The following is a 19,745-nucleotide window of genomic DNA, read 5'->3' on the forward strand; positions in this document are numbered from 1 at the left end:
GTAGTATTTGCATTGATGATATGGATGAAAGAAGAACTAAGGCGCGTTAACTGGACAGGAGAGAGAACGCTTGCAACAGTAGAAAAGGGTGTCTACACTAAGGAAGTAGGCATGACACTGAGAGTGATCCCACACAAACGATCACTCAGCACAAGAATGAAGTTAAAAAAAAAAGGGGGCCCGAAAGAGGGACAATATATTGGGTGACAAGAGGCATATGAAGTTGCAATCCTGGGCTGAAAGTTACCCCTGCTGGAAGAGAGGGTCCAGCATGTAGGCAGGATACAGGGGCAGGTAAAAAAAACTCCACACTATCTTACAAGTGTCAGGCACAGACTTTTATGACACTTCTGCCTATTTAAAAAAAAAAAAAAATCAGAGCTTGTGGTAGGTTGCAAAATGGTTCCCCAGGTAGGTCTAAGTCCTAACCCCCAGAACCTATGAATGTCATCACACTTGGCAAAGAGATTTTGCAGGTACGATTAAACGAAGGGTCATGAGATGGGAGAGATTATCCTGGATAATGTAGGTGGGCCCAGTATAATCACAATGGTCCTTACAAGAGGCAGCAGGAGTCAAAGGAGGAAGGAGAAGATGTGAGGCTGAAAACAAGAGGCTAGGGTGATGCAAGGAAGGGGTCCTGAGCCCCGGAAGTGCAGGTGGCCTTTAGAAGCTAGAAAAAGCAAGGGAGCAGATACTCCCCCAGAGCCTCTAAAAGGAACCAGCCCTGCCTTCACCTTAACTAAAGCTCAGAGAGACCTGTATCAGACTTCCAAACTACAGAGCTAGAAGATAATAAATGTGTGTTGTTTAAGCTAGCAAATATATGGTAACCTTTTAATGGCAGCAATAGGAAACTAATGCAAACCTGGAGGACACAGAGCAATGAGCTTCCTAATTTCACAGGTGAGGAAGTATACTTAGGTTCAGAGAGGGCAATCATTTGCCTCAGGCCCACTCCGCTCATTAAATGTGAATAGTGCACAATAACTGGTTCTGGAATCCTCTAGAAAGGGTTTAAATTCCATGTCTACCACTTCCTATATGTGTGACCTGTATCAAATTATTCAGTCTCCCTCTACTTCTGAGTGTCACTAATACCATTGTCATAGGGTAAGAATTAAATGTAACAATGTACACAAGGTGCTTAGTCCCATGCCTTTTACATAATAAATGCTCAATGGATGGCCATGTTTTTTTTTTAATATAGTTTTCACTTTTATTATTGTTTTCTTTGCTAATATCTCAGGACCAGACCCTGACGCATGCCGTCAGACTCCCAGACCAATAATGTTTTCCAATGCATCAAAGGAGTCTCTCCTAACTGGTATTTAAATTTCTCCCTTGGTGTAAACATTTTAAAAATTTTCCAAACAGCAGGCTAGAATCCACTCTGGGAATGGGCATTCATCCATGAGCAACGCTGATTTCATCCTATGAACTTGAATTTGTGGCTGAATCTGTCTGTGGCCAAGGTCACCATTTCAATTTGTTTCTTCTCTGTTTCTCCTAGGCACTAACCCCACGGTCCACAAAGACACCCCTTGAAGCCCTCTCTGTAGAGGAATCAACAGAAATGTTTCTTATTATTTTTCAGGAAGACATTAATATTCAGATACTCACCTCTCTTTCACATTGGATACTAGGATTCATGTTGTGCTTTGCTATAATTCTATAGCTTCTAGTCATTAAGTAATAGGACGTGAGCTTTTCAGAGTCTTTGAGAGGATGAAGAATATCAGAGGCCTGGGGCTCCAGAGGACCTCAGCCCACCAGGTAAATATTCATCAGAAAGGTACACACTGCCTCATCTCTCTCTCTCCCTCTCTCCTTACAATCCTTGTGAGGAGAGATGATTCTTGTGTTGCCCTTTCCATTCTCATTAAAGTTCATGCTTAGAAAAAATAAGGCAGAAGAGCTGAATACATTACCTAAGTGATGTGTAACAGTGTATGGTGTGGCTCTGACCTTTTTGATGGATTCTACAATGCAACTGGCATTTTTCAGGCAGTTTTGTTTTTTCCCCACACAACTCCTTTTCAACATCACCCCTGAACTTCTTTTTTTTTTTTTTTGTGGTATGCGGGCCTCTCACTGTTGTGGCCTCTCCCGCTGCAGAGCACAGGCTCTGGACGCGCAGGCTCAGCGGCCATGGCTCACGGGCCCAGCCGCTCCGCGGCATGCGGGATCCTCCCGGACCGGGGCACGAACCCGCGTCCCCTGCATCGGCAGGCGGACTCTCAACCACTGCGCCACCAGGGAAGCCCCACCCCTGAACTTCTTGAAAGAGAAAAAGAGGGATTGTGTTCAATGAACTCTATATCAAAAAAAAATAATGATAATAATAAGGACCAAACAAATCCAGAGAAAATAAATAAGTGATCAAAGGAGAAGCGAGCCTCTGCAGGAACCTCCACAATGTATCAGGGCCAGAACACAAGTGTCCTGAAGTAAAGGAAACAGGGCCACTTGACCAGATGGGCTACTCAGAGGAGAGAACGGTTGAGAGAATGCACTCAAGTAGGAAATCTCCTTCCCAGATGAGAGCATCTCAGGGAAATTCCTTTTTTTCTTTCCTGGATCAAGAAGGATTGGAGATATACGATGCTCCAATGACAAAACAGTCTCAGCATCCAAGTACTGACCTGACAGGTTTTCTCTTCTCTTCTTACCACCCCATACACAGATTCCAGAAAGGCTACCTTGATTCGTGTTCCAGTTACCTTTTGCTGCTCAACCAACTATCCTAAAACGTGGCACTCAAAAAAAAAATGACAATCTGTATTTTGTAATTTGGGCAGGGCTTGGCAGAAACAGTGCCTCTCTGGTCCACTCACATCAGCTGGGGCTATGGCTGGAGAACCCACATGCAGCCTGACCCTTGGCTTCCTCCTAACATGGCAGCTGTGTTCGTAATACAGAAGTCACAAGAGAACCACGCAGAAGCCCTACGGCATTTTGTACCATAGAAGTCACATAGTGCCACTTCTGTATTAGCCATAGGTTCACTCAGACTCAAGGGGAGGGAATACAGATCTCATCCTCGCTGAAGAAAAGCTAACTTCATGTTTCAAGAAGACCACATGAGATATGCCATCTTTATAAAATATACCCCAACCCAATTTGTTTTCTGGAAAGGAGTAAATCTAGGTACAGACAGGCTTCACATGAAAGACTTCACGATATAACAATTCTCTAAGGTTGTGTATCCAAGACAACAAATTTGTTAAATTGACAAATATTGACATCTGGTTGGATGGGCCAACATCAAGATAACTCAAATCTAGGCTCAGGACATTGCATTCATTTGGGATGACATAATTAGCCATCTTTTCTGTTGGTACACAAGGGGAGGTTAAGTGATTGCTGAAGATGTAGCAATCCTTTTAGAGCATTCTATTATCACTTCCTAAATTGACGCTTTCATAAATGTGAAGGTCGGAGTTATTAAACTGTACTCTACTGGTCTGGAACAGAACTCGCAGGGGTATGGAAAACTCTGTACTGAAGTAACAGAAGAGCACAATTAAGCTTACTGAGACCAAGAAACATCAAGATTTTTCTAAAACATGCAGAAGAGAGAGGCTACAGTTTTCACAATGGACTAGAAAGAAACTTGAGTTCTAGGTCTGTCTCTGTCATTTGCTAGCTGTGGTTGGACAAATATTTTCTCCTCTCTAAAATGTGATTTCGTTATCTAAAAGTCAGGAAATTGAATTAGTAAAAAAATGTCAAGCTTCTTTTCACCCTAATTGTTGCTCACTTAAAGCAACATGAAAGCCACTTAACTAAATCTAACACAGTTTTTTTTTTTTTTTTTCTGCTTTACAAAACTGTTGAGTCCCACCATTAATGAATGTCACACGGCCCTGGGAGTCTTCTGCCTGCCTGTCCATATGGCAGAAAGAATACCCTTAGAGAAAAGGAGATTATGTTGACAACAAAGAATGACTACCATGATGACAAAGAAAGGGAACGGATTGGCCCTGCCTGTGAGCTCCCACAGAGCCTGTGTTCCAAGATGGAAGAGCAGGAATGTTGTAATAAGCCCTTTCTCTCAGACACTTAATGAAAGTCAAGAGAGCAGGCCACGGGGTTGGGTACCCTAGGTACCAGTTACAGCATCATCAATACATAACTGTGTGGCTTTAGACATCATGATTCTTACGTTCTCTGTGAATCAGTTTATCTGCTAAAAAAAAAAAAAGGAAAATAACAGGATCTAAGCCATTTAGTATTATGAATATTAAAGAAGCCAATACACAAGAAGTACTTAGGACAGTTTCTAGCACACAGTAATCATTTGGTAAACGCAGGGCCTGTGTCCAATCAGAAGCTCAGCATCTCTGGCTCATCAGTGGTAAGCCCGTCTTAACTAAAGTCTGCAAGCGTTAAATAGAAGAAGAATCAGATGAGAATCACCAAAAATATTCTCAAAATGACTCTTCTTTGTTACTGGCCAAAGAAGTGTGATGCTTATCTATGGACCAGCATACAAAGCCCAGAAACTGACCCCAGGATATGTAATGAAATTTATGTGTGCTTTCTCTGGGAAAATTTGTTATATATTTTAGGAGATTCTGTAAGATAAGGAAGAAACTACGAAAAAAGATAATTTGTAGGCGAACCGTGTTTGTGGTTGTATTTATAGTCATTTTTGTCTCCATCTTAACTCGGAAACTGTTGGTTCCAAAATCAGATATGGTTCTTCTTCACCCAGATACTAGGTAACTCCTGAATGATTGATACAATATTGTGGGTTTAAGTGGATTATTACTTACAAGCAGAGAAGCAAGATTTTTTAAACCATAACATAATTATCTAAACCAGGAAATTAACATTGATGTAATACCATTTAAAACTAATCCGCAAATGTTATTAAAATTCCTCCACTGTCCCATTCATATCCTTTTTATGGTTTAAGATCAGTCAATGTTCCCACATTGCATTTAATAGTAATGTCTCCTTAGTTTCTTCTAGTCTGGAACAATTCCTCCATCGGACGTTCTCATGACCTCAACACTTTTGAAGAGTACTAGCCAGTTATTTTGTAAAATGACCTTCAGTTTGGATGTCCGGTGTTTGTTAACATTAGATGGAGGTCATGTATTTTTGGCAATAAGACCTCAGAAGTGATGTTGTAACCTTCCCAGGGTTATCTTTTTTTTAAATTAATTAATGTTTTATTGAAGTAGAGTTGATTTACTATTTGTTAGTTTCAGGCATACAGCAAAGTGATTCAGTGACTCACTTTTCAGTGTATATATATATATATATATATATATATACACACACATACATACACACACACACACACACACACACACACACACGCGCGCGATACTTTTCAGATTCCTTTCCCATGTAGGTTATTACAAAATATTGAGTAAAATTCCCTGTGCTCTACAGTACGTCCTTGTTGTTTATCTATTTTATATATAGTAGTGCGTATATGTTTCTCCCAAATTCCTAATTTATCCCTCCCCACCACCTTTCCCTTTTGATAACCGTAAGTCTGTTTTTGAAGTCTGTAAGTTCTGTTTTGGAAGTAAGTTCATACGTATCATTTTTTAAGATTCCACGTATAAGTGATATCATATGATATTTGTCTGTGTCTGGCTCACTTCACTTACTGTGATAATCTCTAGATCCATCCATGTTGCTGCAAATGGCATTATTTCATTATTTTTTATGTATTCCATTGTATACATACATATACCACATCATCATCGTCTTCTTCTTTTTTTTCTTTTGGCTGCACTGCGTGGCATGTGGGATATTAGTTCCCGGACCAGGGATCGAACCCATGCCCTGTGAAGTGGAAGCATGGAGTCCTCACCACTGGACTGCCAGGGAATTCCCAACTACATCTTCTTTATTCATTCATCTGTCGATGGACATTTAGGTTACTTCCATGTCTTGGCTATTGTAAATAGTGCTGCTATGAACATAGAGGTGCATGTATCTTTTTGAATTATGGTTTTCTCCAGATATACACCCAGGAGTGGGATATGGTGGCTCTATTTTTAGTTTTTTAAGGAACCTCCATACTGTTCTCCATAGTGGCTGCACTAATTTGCATTCCTAACAACAGTGTAGGAGGGTTCCCTTTCCTCCACACCCTCTCCAGTGTTTATTATTTGTAGACTTTTTGATAACAGCCATTCTGACTGGCGTGAAGTGGTACCTCACTGTAGTTTTGATTTGCATTTCTCTAATAATTAGTAGCATGTGATGTTGTTAAGTCTCATTGCTGGTGACACTAACCTTGACAACTTGGTTAAGTGCTGTCTTCCAGGTTTCTCCACTTCAAAGCTGCTCTTTTCCCCTTTATAATTAATGTGTTCCACGATGAAGGACACTTTGAGGCTATGCAAGTATCTTATTTCTCATCCTGCTTTTAAGCCCAATAAGTTTAGCATCCATTGATGATTCTTGCCTGAAACAGTTATTACTGAGGTCTTTGCAAAATGGTGAGTTTTGTATTTCCATCTTTGCCCCATTCCATCGTGCTGTCCCTTCTCTTGCGTTTACGTATCCAAGTCAATTATTTATTTATTAGAATGGACTCATTGATATTTATTATATTCTATGAGCTTAACCCACTGTTGGCCTAGAATTAGCCAGTGGGATCTTCTTCAAGTTGGTTCCTTTGCCCCTTCCACATGGTCCCATCAGTTTTTGAGCACTTTCTTGCTTTGCGGCACAACATTGTTTCAAATTCATCTTCTACCTGCCCTGCTCTGGCCCGAATTGAGAGTTTCACTAGGGAGCCCTAGTTCTTTTCACTGGAGAACGGAATTTATAAATAACATGCGGGCGCAAGTGCAGTCATTTCTACCAGGCTGTCATGGCTCCTAGGCCCTCTCAGTGGACAGAACTAAACAGCAGAGGTTTGTACACACACAAACATACCCATATGCATCTCCCTACCTCCCCATCTGCATGTGTATTAAAAGCCATGAGCCCATGCTTGTATCTTCTGTTCTAATCCAACAGAACAAGTCTTATTTTACCTTTCTCCCATCCTTATTAGTAATTTCTTTCTTTGACTCTCGTTATCCACAATATCTTTTATTAAATCTCAGTCCTCTTATGGACATAAATAATCTTCAGAATTGTGGGGAAAAAAAGGTACTAACTTCCTAGGGATTGTGAAATATCTCTGTACAGCTATTCATGTCTTCAGTCTTATAGTATATAGTCAAATACTGTCTTCCAAAATTATTTGCACTCTTTATCTTTCTTCCTCACTCCCTTCAGTGTGGTTATGTTATTCATATGTAATTTAGTTAGGTTTATTACTGTATTAAATTTTGTATTACCCCGTGCAATGGTTATTTTTTAATTGAGAAATAATTGACATTCAGGATGGTTAATTTTGTGTGTCAGCTTGACCAGGGATGCCCTGATAGCTGGCAAAACTTTATTTCTGTGTGTATGAGTATGTTCCTGAGAGAACTGTTGAACTGAATAAAGAATTGTTGAATCGTTGAACTGAATAAAGCAGGTGACCTTCCCCAATGTGGGCAGGCATCACCCAAGCCCTAGAAAGCCTGAACAGAACCAAAGGCAGAAGAAGGGCAAATTCACTCTCTCTGCTTGAGTAGAGACACCCATTTTCTCCTGGCTTTCAGAAACAGATCAAGACTTACACCACCAACCCTCTGATCCCAAGGCCTGTACACGTGGACTGAATTACACCGCTGCTTCTATGATTCTCCAGCTTATAGATAGCAGATCATGGGGCATGTCAGTCTCTATAACACTGTCAGCCAATTCCTAAAATAAATCTCCGGTTGTATTTCCCACTCATCTCTACCCATTTATTTTAGGTAACCAATTACTTTCTGCCCAAGTTTTATGCTTTGAGAAATAAATGTGTAATGTGACATGTGGTTGGTGTGGAAAATTACAACCATTACTTGCATTAACTTGAGTACCTAGAGCAACTGTCCCTTCCTTTTCCTCTTAACCCCTCCCATTCCTGCTTACATGCACCAAGAAAAAACTTGGAAAAAGTCCTTCTATTTTAAGAAAAAGAGGGCAAACCATAACCCCCCCCAAATTTATTTATTCATTTGCTCACTCACTACTCATTCATATAATTGATTCAATCATTTGAAATGCTATAATTCACATACTCAAGAGTAAATTGCAATCTGACAACTTAACTTATGAAACACATAATGTCAACACTTAGGATTCCAAAAGAGACTGGAATTGAGACATCTAAATATTTTTAATGAACTCAAGCAAAACAAATCACTTGACCAAGAAACTGGAATTTTGAAATATCTGTGTGGACATATACTGGATGAGTATGAATAGGTTGCTGTATTGCCAAAAGACTTGGGTATCACCAAGTTCTGTATCACCCAAAGTTACATCATTGGATATTCTGGTTATCTCGTTTACCATATGTCAGAATATTAGAATTTTGATGTATACAAGGACGTTAACAGCATACTGGGCATAATTTGACTTCTTGGATTCAGAAAGTATTGTAACTTGTTATCTTTCAGTGCTTCAATGTCGTTATGAGCACTTGTCATTTTTATATATAGTATTTTAGACATACTAGGGTTGTGTGGCATCCTCTAGATGTTCTTTTCTTTCTTTTTTTTTTTTTTCCGGGATGCAGGCCCCTCACTGCTGTGGCCTCTCCCGTTGCGGAGCACAGGCTCTGGACGCGCAGGCTCAGCGGCCATGGCTCACGGGCCCAGTCGCTCCGCGGCATGTGGGATCTTCCTGGACTGGGGCACGAACCCGTGTCCCCTGCATCGGCAGGCGGACTCTCAACCACTGCACCACCAGGGAAGCCCTAGATGTTCTTTTCTACAATATAAAGGCCCCGTGTCAGCCTGAAAAATGAAAACATGGAGACTCACCATTGAAATTCACATTGCGGATATACTTCAACAACTTCTTGCCCCCAGCTTGCTCCATCTCTGGACAAACACCCCGGTAGTCAGCACAGAGATCCTTGTTCATGTGATGAAGGGCATGAGCCATTGCGTACACCGCGTCAATCACGAACTGAACTTTACCCTCCTGCTCATAGGTGGAATCTTTTCCAATTCTCTCCTGTCCTGCACATTAAAACAAGAAACACACACAAACATTGGTGTTGAGTAGAATGCCTCAATTTGCATTTACTTTCAAATATGCTTAAAGAAAACAATGCTTTGAGTACAGTCACGCAGGCCACGTATCCATGTTTGGCTACCATGTTCGGTTGCTTTGATAGTTTTTGGAATTTGACTTTGGAGCACATTACACTAACCTTTCTGATGCATTAGATACATTTCAGAAGCAGCACTTCAAAGGATCACAATAAAAGCCCTTGTAATAAGCCAACACACTATTCAAAACATAGTGGCCCCATAGAACCAAGGGATTGCTGTGATTAGAAGCTGGGCTGCCACGTGCAAATCTTCAAAGCTCACTTAGGCTAGAAAGGTGACACGCCGAAAGAAAATGAGACAAAACTAATGAAATACCACCCCTGAACTCATTACCTTCTTCTATACACCTGCTCTACTTCCTGGGTTGCCTGTCTCAATTGTCCATATTACTGGCAACTCTGATGCTCAGGCTGGAAACCCTGATGTCATTTTTTCATCCTTTCCTGTCTCTTACTCCACCCTCCCACATACATATATCTAATGAAGAGCCAAAACCTCACCTGAAACAGTGAACAGTTTTGGCCACACTACCAATGCCCTATTTACGCTTTTCTCATCTCCCATCAGGACACAACGCTAGGTGTCTCTCTTCATCTAGTGATTCCTCCACGTTCATTTTTCCAAACCACAGAGCTAATCACTTCACCCCCGTGCTCAGAATTCTTCAGTGGTTCTCCACTGCCTGCAGAATGAAATCCAAAGCCTTTCCCCTGACAACAGAGGGTGTTCATCATTTTGTTCCTATCTGTCTAACAACAGTGAGAACCGGCAGCGATGAAGTGTCCTCCACTGTCTTGGAAGCCTTATATACAGGATTTTTATTTCATCCTCACTTTGTCAGTTAAATATTATTAGTCCTCATTATACATATGGGAAAGCCGAGCCTTACAGAAATTAAATCACCTTCCGAAGGTCATGTACAGGAAGAGCAGATGACAGCCCAGGTTTATCAGAACCCCAAACCAACATTTCTCTCACTTCATGGGCCCTACCTCACCCTTTTCCTAGAATTTAAAACATATATATTTTTTGCTCCAGACAAGTATGGCTATTTTTCCCGTAAACATCATCAGCTCTAACGTTAATTATCTTCGGTCATTCCCCTTGTTTTGCCAGAAATATCCCTCCTTGCTTTTGCCCATCATAACTTAATTCTGTCCCCGTGGCACAATCCAGTGTTTGCTTACACTTAGCTTCTTGATCAGAATTAAAGATTTTCAAAAAACATTTCAAATCTTTATTATAAAATTATCACTATATTTTAATGATCTACTAGACTTCCCTTTTCTTTCTTTTTTTTTTTTTTTCCTTATATCCCCAGCACTGAACACAGCATTTAATATCTGGTAGATTCTGAACAATACTTGTATTAAATTAGGCATCCGTTAAGTACATGGTAATACCAGGAACTCTCTTTAGACCTCTTGTCCCTCTATGACAAATAATTAACCACGGATTGAATTTCACTTTCGCAGCAATATTTCCCAGATTGTTTTCTATGACACATTTGTGTAGGAAAGAAACAGTAGGGATCCTACAACCCCTGTCTCTTCTCCTGCAAAACGAAGTGTTCCCGACAGCCACCGTATTAAACGTTATTAGGTTTCTTTACTGAGAGACTGTTTCAGAGTATTTAATATAACATAAAGTATGATTTCCAAGAAGGAAGTTCAGAATTTCCCCAAATTACGTGAATTCATATTTTTTCCTTTTCAGAGCACACATTAATATCTCAAACGGCAGACAGTTCTTTGTTTTGTATGTATCTCATTCGAGTACCAATCAACCTGGTGCTCACCGCTCTTCATTGGGTCTAGGCCTTTTCAGCGTGTCTGGAGTAGGAATCTTTTTTGAAAAAGATAAAATCCATCATGAATCCATACTGCTACTCTGAATTCAAATTCTGGACTACAGGACTTGTACTTAACTCGACACTCCTACTCCTCTACCTCATTTTTTTTTTCAAGAGGAAAATCCTGGTTCTTAATGACACCATTCTAACTATTTATTTGCTTGATTCCATAATACACAAATAACATTCTTAGAATAAATGTCTAACCAACAGTCTAAAAATGTAGTGGAACGAGCAGCCTTGGCATATATGTCTTTTTCAATTCTTACCGGAATATTTTGGTGATTTATTCTGAGAAACGGGATTGCTTTGTTCAAGAGTCAATCTGTATGTGTTTTTGCTAAATATTGGCCAATTCCCCTCTAATGGGTTTGTACCATTTTGTTCTCCCACCAGCAAAGAGAGAGAGTGTTCATTTCCCAACAACTCTGACAACCAAGTATGTCCTCAAACTTGGATTTCCGTCAGTCAGCTAGGTGAGAAATGCTACCACGGTCTATTTTTATTTGCATTTTTCTTACTATAGGGGAGGTTGAACATCTTTGCATATAGTTGAAAGCTACTGTATTTCTTTCCTGCAAACTGCTTTTATAAAAATTTGGTCATTTTCTTCTCTACTTCTAAAAGCTTTTTATTAATTAAGCATAATAAGTCTTTGAGATTAAGTTGCAAATATTTTTCCTAGTTTGTTATTTTTCTTTTACTCACTTTAGGTATTTTCCAAATAAAATTATATTAGATTAAAAGATGTTTTCCTACAAAAAATTATCAATTTATTTTCTTCTTATTGCTCTGGATTTTCAGTCATGGTTTGAAAAAATGCTCCCACCCCAGGCTACAGAATATTCCATCTGTGTTTTCTTCTTGTATAATTTTATTTTTTAAACTTAGATATTTCATCCACTTGGAATACATTCTGGTATGCAGTATGAAGAATCAAAATTTTCGCTTTCTCCATATAGCTTCCTAGTTATATGCCAGTTCATCTTTTCTCACTGATTTGAAGTGCTTCCTTTATTATATATTAAGTTTTCCATGCATAATTAGATGTATTTCTGGATTTTTAAAATTTGTTTCACTGTTTGGTTTGTCTATTCGTGGGCCAACAGTACAGCTTCAATTATAAACTCTTTATAACATATTTAAATAACTGGTAGAGTTAGCCCCTCTCTCACCATAATTGTTCCTTCTTTTTCAAATTTTATGTTGACTTTTGTTTATTTACTCAAATGAGCTTTATTAACTACTAATCTATCTTGAGAAAAGAAAAAAAATACTTGATGTTGAGTTTATGCTGTATTTATTAATCAACTTAGCCAGAACGGAAATTTTTACAAAGGTGAGAATTCCCACGTGTGTCTTTTCATTTGTTCAAGGCTACTGTTACTTCCTTCAGTAGTGTTTTAAAATTTTTTCTCACATAGGTTTTGAGTGTTTCGTGGAAAGTGAGCCTTGGTATTTCACTTAGTTTTGCTATTATAAATATGGTTTTCTTTGCTAAGTATTTCCTCTGGTTTTTGGTTGCATACATAAAAGTTATTCTTTGTTTTGTTGTGGTTGTTTTATTATTTTTCAACTTTCTATCACAAAAAATTTTAAATACAGAGGAAGGTTGAAAGAGTTTTACAGTGACCTCACCAACTAGATTCTTACATTAACATTTTACTACACTTACATAATAAGGCAATTCATTTTCTAATAATTTTATAACCTGCTACTTTACAAATTTCTCTTATTTTTTAGAGTACTTAAAAAGGCAATCTTGATGGCATTATGACCATTCTAAAATATATACTATGAAACGTGTTCAGACTAGTAATTCAGGAGAGCAGTTTCTAGCCTGCATTCATAAAGACATTCATCTCAGAAAGAATGCCTTGAAAAACAAGTGCAGTATTTTAAATAATAAAATATTTCATTATGTTTGAAACATTATAGGTTTTACCCCTCTCCTGAAGAGTCATCAGGTATGTTAGCTTATTAAGGGCTCTGAGAAACACAGGTACATTTCTCTTTGGGGTTACCAGGACTTGAAAAATGTAGCCTTACATCAAGAAAATCAGAACTGGCAAGTTAACAACAACAAAAATGGCTAACTTTATTTCCCCTACTGTTGCAGATGCAACTGCGTGCCAAGGTCAGAGTCTCTGGTTACTCATCTAGCACCCCCACCTCCTCCCCTAACTGAAATCTGCTTCTCTTCAGGTATCTGCAGCCACCAAAGGAGTGAGGGGGTCAGGACCTCTCCTGAGCCTCACTGAGTCTCTCCTCATTTGTCTCAGCCAATCCAGTTTCCTCCTTGGCAAGGACTGATTTAGAAACAGGCATGGGTTACAGTTCTAGGTAATGAGATGAAAGAATAGAGTTTATTGGGTTCCACATACAAAATGATACAAATGAACTTATTTACAAAACAGAAATAGATCCGCAGACATAGATAACAAACCTATGGTTTCCAAAGGGGAAAGGTGGGGGAGGGATAAGTTAGGAGTTTGGGATTAACAAATACACACTACTGTATATAAAACAGATAAACAAGGACCTACTGTATAGCACAGGGAACTACTCTCAGTATCTTGTAATAACCTATAATGGAAAAAAAACTAAAAAAGAATACGCGCGTGTGTGTGTGTGTGTGTAACTGAGTCACTTTGCTGTATACCTGAAACTAACATAACATTGCAAATCAACTATATTTCAATAAAAATTTTCAGAAAGTTTATTGGGGAACTCCTGAGAAAGTTTATTTGCTCTTAAAGAGAGATGAACTCAACTGCATCAAAACAATCACACACCCCCAACACACACACACACACACACACAGACACACTGCATTTACTCTAGTCATTTTGCAGTCCTGAGGCAATTACCCAGCGTACGAATAAGAGCAGAATAAAAACGTGGCAAGGATGTGAAAATACAATCGAGCTGTGGGTTAGCCAAGACTAGAATTACCCTACTTTTTTTTTTCCCCAAGTGACATACTCAATGGCTTATCCATTTAACTACAGCTTGATACTCAATGTTTTCCATACACTTCTTATTCATGTACCATTTTATAACATCTCAAGGGACTAGCGTAAGTACACCTTCTTCCCCCCAAAAGTAAGGGGAAAAAAGCGTAGTTTTAAGCAATATTTTTAACAATGTAGATTGAAATAGAAAAAAAGAAAGCATTTTCAATCAATTCTCGGTTAACAGCTCCTTCTTTCAGGCTTTCTGATGAACTGAGATGTTGTTATATTCTTTTCTTGAATGAAGTTCATCCTTTTCATCACATTTCCCAGGAAAGGGTTTGAGGTTTAGATAAAATAAGGAGAACTCTGAAGCATTAATTATTTTTCTTTTCTCCAGCATGCAAAGAAGTTTTCCTTTTAAAGTCTCCCAATTTTCTGATGTAATGTTATTTTTACCCAAATAGTTCAGTATTTATCTTCAAAACGCACACTCCTTTAAGCTTACGTTGAATAAATTTTCAGCTGCACTACGCAAGAATAATCTACAAGCCCCCTCACAACCAGAGTTTCTAGTGTTCGTTCTGCTGGTGAAGTCTTCTTTCTTTGAAACATCTGCTTGTTTTGCTCATTTTAACATACTGCTTTCTCAGAATATACACCTTAGTTAATATGCATGAGCAAACTATCAGGGAGAAAAAAAAGGCACAGAAAACGTAAGAAATTACGGATCTGAAATTATTAATATAAACAATCCCACTGCAGTACGAAAACCAAAAGGAAGAGGAGGTTGGGCATAGGCAGGAAAAAAACCAAAGATATTTGCTAGTGCGACCTGAAAAACCTACCCAAACGGTCCTGTAGATTTGAACAACTGGCCCAGTGTTTACCATATGTTTCTATGGGAGTGATAAATTATAATTGGTGTTTTGATTTCACATATTAATTGCAGTTATTTGCATCGGGAAGACCTCTTGGAAGTTATATATGCTCGTGCTGACTGTGCTTTAAATGCTGCATTACACAAATATATTTTATTGAATGTAAAGCCACAAACTTAAAAATTTCTTGAGGCTAAAGTCCTGGGTAGTACTGTATATAATTAACTAAAATACTAATGCTTGGTTATACTGCAAATGATAAACACACTCATAAAAACAGGAAGAGAATATGTCACAGGAGCTCTGAAAATAGAGTCAGGGCATATATAGGTGCTGACAGAACTGCTAGATTCTGGGTAAAAAGGATGCAAGGAAAGCAGGGTGGATATCCTGGAACACTAGAAAGTGTTGCAGGGTTCTAAAAACGCTACAGTTACCAGGCAAGCCTTATCAAAATGCTACCGCAGTCCCTCCCATACTTTATTTAAAAAATAATAATAAATAAACAAATAACTTGGTTTACTGGATAACTTTTTTTCCCCTCATGGGTGTACCTTTTTCTTTTAAGATGAATGTCAATGGTAAAATAAGATTCTGTTTTATGCAAATTTACTTTTTTTTTTTTTTTAACAGTGAACACATTCATAGAATCTTGGGGTAACAACCCATAGCAAGAAATACCAATTGAAGGAAAGTCAGAAGTTCTGCATTGAGACAAAAAGCCTTCACTGCTGCTGTGCCTCTATTTGGAGATGAGGCTGAATGAACCTAGCAATCGTGAAGAGAACGATGGGCGTCCCTGTCACAGTACGACAGGCAGCCTGCGCTTACTGTGTTCTTCCTGGGCACCAGGCTCTGCGCTGAGCACTTTTCATGGTTTCATGTTAAACCCTCACAACGCTTTCTTGGGTACCATTCCCCATCCCTCTGTTACTTCACTATACCTTATAGACCATCTGCTAAATTGTTCCGTCCACATCTGCACACAGAAAAGCGATGAACCTGGAGTGTTCCCCTTTGTTTCTTTCCATTTTCAACTTTAGTTTAGAGCCACAAATAATCTCAAAGTTCATGCTAGCCATGATTTTTACATCCTCTTACCCCCACCTGAAGGTTTCCCTTGCGTTTCCAGCAAGGAGGAAATGGATGGTTTTGACAACCACCATCATAGCCTTCCCTGACCTCTCCTTGGGTGGAAAAGTTAATGCCCAGAGAACCTGCCAAAGCGCTGGCAGAGGAACAACAACAACAGCAGCAAAACAACTGATCCTCCACCTTCGATGTCAAAAATGTGACTGTAATTGAACCATTAACATCCTCACGTTCTGCAGTGAACACAGCGAGTCCTATGTTACAGACTCAGAAACAAATCTAGCAAAGGTATTAAAGAGTGTCTAGCCACAAACCCTCATTTCTAACCTTTTTCCATGCAGGATGCTTCCCAGAAGACTATTTAATCATCACAGCTGAGTTTTCTTCTACTCTTCCATTTTCGATTTCCAGATAGGTGTGAGTCGAGGTGTGTGGGACAGGAGTAGGCTTTGCACAGTGCACACAGGGCACCAGATTGGAAGCAAGGAATGTTTTAGCCCCAAGTTTCACACCTCCCCCAACGTGTGGAAGGTGTTCTGAGAGACTGAGCTAAGGGCTTTATTTCCAAGAGCAGTCTGTTGTAGATAACGCCAGCCCGTTGAGCAAAGGTGAGAACAGGGCTTCTGAAACTCACACAAGAAACCTTGCTGTACCAAACCAGAACAAGACGGGGTTTCTTAAACAAGTGCATGGATACAGTTTCCATTTCTCACCTAGATTTCTTCTCTTCTGATTTCTTAAGCTAAATTTCTGTTTATATAGTGTTGGTTGCTTCTTCAATGCAAACGGTAAAATCACTAGTGAACCAATCTCTCTGGACATGACTTCAAGATTAAGAAAAAAGATACTGCGATAGATGCCTGGTCTCGTAACCCATCCCTCAGCAGGAGCCCCTCCATTAATGAGGTTCTGCCCCTCTGAAATTCTGTTTATGGCATTCCAGGGATTGTATTTAGGTTGAACTTTCAGGATAGGGCGGTGGAGAGAGGGAGGGGGAGAGAGGGAGGGGGAGAGAGGGAGGGGAAGAAACAAAAGAAGGAAGGGAGGGAGGGAGGAAGGAGAAAAGAACAGAAAGAAAGGAGAAAAGAGTAAGAAAGATCAACCTGAACCTGACGAAGCTTTTGGATATATTAACTAATTTACATACAGCTGATTCATTGTGCTGTACAACAGAAACACAACATTGTAAAGCAACTACAATAAAAATTAATTAGAAAACCTAATTTATAGGAAGTAGAGAAAATAAAGAAACATGTAAATCAACATTGCAGAGATGCAGAAAACAAAGTCCAAATGTAAAAAATTCTACAGAAATAGTAATAAACTATTTTCTTCAACACATAAGTAGCAAAAGTTAAAAAAAGTGGAGAGAAACATTTAAAAATTTTTAAAAAGACTTAAGAGATATATCAAACAGATGTGGCATATGGACTTGGTTTAGATCCACCTGTAAACAAATCAATGATATAAAGACATTTATGACAGAAGGGAGAGACTGTGGGATGACGATGGGGAACTACTGCTTTGTTGGTTTGTGTGTGTGTGTGTGTGTGTGCTTCTTATATATTTTTAAGAGTATTTATTTCTTAGAGAACATACTGAAGTATTAAAAAAATCAAATGTCTGGGTTTACTTTGAAACGGCCAGAGGTGAGGGAGAAACATTCGGGGTACATGTGAACATAAATTGGCTATATATTGACTATTGTTGAGGTTGTGTGATGGATACATGGCGACTTATTCCACTCTTCTCTCTGCTTTGTGTTTGTTTGAAAGATCACATGATGTCTGTAAAAATAAAAAGGAGAGAAGGAGGAGAAATAAGAAGGGGATGGATAAGGAGATGGGAAGAGGAGAGGGAGGGGGAAAAAGAACAAAAAGAAGAGTATTGGGTTGAAGAATAGGGGAAATAGGCAGGGAGGAAACAGAGGAGTTGAACTCAGCTGCCTGTAAGGGACACAGTACGTGCCAGACACCCAACTAGAACCAAGGGACACAGATATGAACACAAAACGCTCTCATGCATGTTCTCACTGTTCACAGCTCCACTCGGATGCTTCTGCTTAAACGCAGTTTCCACCTCTCATCTCAGGGCTGAGAGTATGACTCTGCTCCGCAGGTATTTAGGAAAGGGCACACGTAGGACAGATGCTACGGCATATGGGCGGGGTCATCGGACTCCCGGGGTCCCAAGTCACTTCCTGGAAGCAAAGTAAGCATGTTGTGGGGATGGAATGATTTCATCTCACTGCCATGATGCCCCTTTGCCTTGTGAGATGCAGAGAAAAGGCGTAAGGGAGTTGATCCCACTACAGGGTTTGAAAGGACTTAGCAGAATCATCAGCCCAATGACAGTATAAATAAAAAGAAAAAGCCACGGTTTAACTCCATCTGGGTTCTGTATCCAGGAATGGTGACTATAAATAAAAAGGAAAAATACACATATATGTATGTTGAGCTCCCTAGAGGCAAGACTGGGTCCTAAACATTGCTATATACCCAGAACCCACGGATGAGTGAATATCCTGGAAAGAAAAGGGAAATAATGAGCAAGTAGCTTTTGTAAAAAGGTAGAAAAGAAAGATTATAATCCTTCAGCCGGGAGAGCTGAGGGCTGACACGGAGCATTTAATTCAGGTGGCCAAATGACCCCAGACAAACGTGGAGAGGAAACAGTAGCACCCCGAACGCCGACATTCGGGATCCTTTTTCTTAAGCAGGGTTCTTAGGTGCCTAAAGACTCTACTTATCACCGTTTTCAGTTAAGTTATGCAAGTGCCAATGATAAAAGCATTCTGTTAGCTCTTTTTTCAAGGCAAGATTAATTCTACACTCAATTTTATACCTATGTACACATACCTTACAACATATACTTTTGACCATTGAGTCATGATCATCAGAAGTGAAATAGTTTTCTTCCTACTGAACCCTAACAATATTCATAACAGAAATAAAGTCGATACAATTCTCGACTCAGAGGTCCTGAAGGCTCTGAGCCTCTTAGGAATGTCACATTCCATCTGTATTTAAAAAAGAGTAGAACAGCTAACCCGACAAGGAAAAACCCTTAACCAGGCGCTAACCAGAAACCTAAAACTGACATTTCAACAGTCAGAACACACTGGATGATTTGGCTAAGGAGCTACTAGCCACATCCATGCTACCCCTGGAAGGAAATTAATGAAGTAGTATTGGATGAAACCCTTTTGTAGACTGGTAAAGAGGAGGTTCTTGATACAAAGTCTAGAAATCCAGACTTAGTTTAAAACACACGTAAGCCAGTATGATTTAATGGGAAAAAGCCCTTCAAAATCTCTGTATTTTGAAACCAGTGTGATGGTACCTCCGTCTCTCCTATAATCAGGGCAACCATTTCAAGAGCTACGAGCATGCAGACTCATATCACACAAACCTGGGTTGAAATTTTGCCTCTGCATTCATCGTACCTGTGACTAAATGGGAGCTATACAACCCTTTACCAAACCACTCGAACACGTTCAAGTTGCCTGGTATTCAGAGAGGGCTGTGATGAACAACAGCAACAATAGCTAAATTCAGTAGTTTCTATTCTCCAAAAACGATTCTAAGCACTCTACATACATCATCTATTTCTCATAATCACCCTAGGATGAACATACGGTTATTATTATTGCCATTTACCGGTAAGGAAACTGAAAGTTTATTTAAATAACTTACCCCCAAAGTTACACAGACAGCAAGTGGCTAGTCAAGAGTTGAATCCAGTTGTCTGACTCTCAATTCAAAGTGTGAATATCTTT

General features: G+C 39.4%; 1 protein-coding gene across 4 annotated transcripts in view; it reads right to left on the reverse strand.

Moving 5' to 3' along the window:
• The window catches only part of GRM7 (glutamate metabotropic receptor 7), an 817,821-nt gene that overhangs the window by 246,648 nt on the left and 551,428 nt on the right, over positions 1-19,745 (reverse strand). For all 4 annotated transcript variants that reach the window (XR_009543110.1, XR_009543109.1, XM_060163876.1 and 1 more), the window contains exon 6: positions 8,892-9,092. Coding sequence is in view for 2 of the 4 variants with exons in the window: in XM_060163876.1 (XP_060019859.1) it covers positions 8,892-9,092 (201 nt within the window). In the remaining 2 variants the exon portion in view is untranslated. The remainder of the gene's footprint in view (positions 1-8,891; positions 9,093-19,745) is intronic.

The sequence above is a fragment of the Lagenorhynchus albirostris genome, chromosome 10 (assembly GCF_949774975.1).
Source record: "Lagenorhynchus albirostris chromosome 10, mLagAlb1.1, whole genome shotgun sequence".
In the NCBI taxonomy this organism is placed as follows: Eukaryota; Metazoa; Chordata; class Mammalia; order Artiodactyla; family Delphinidae; genus Lagenorhynchus; species Lagenorhynchus albirostris.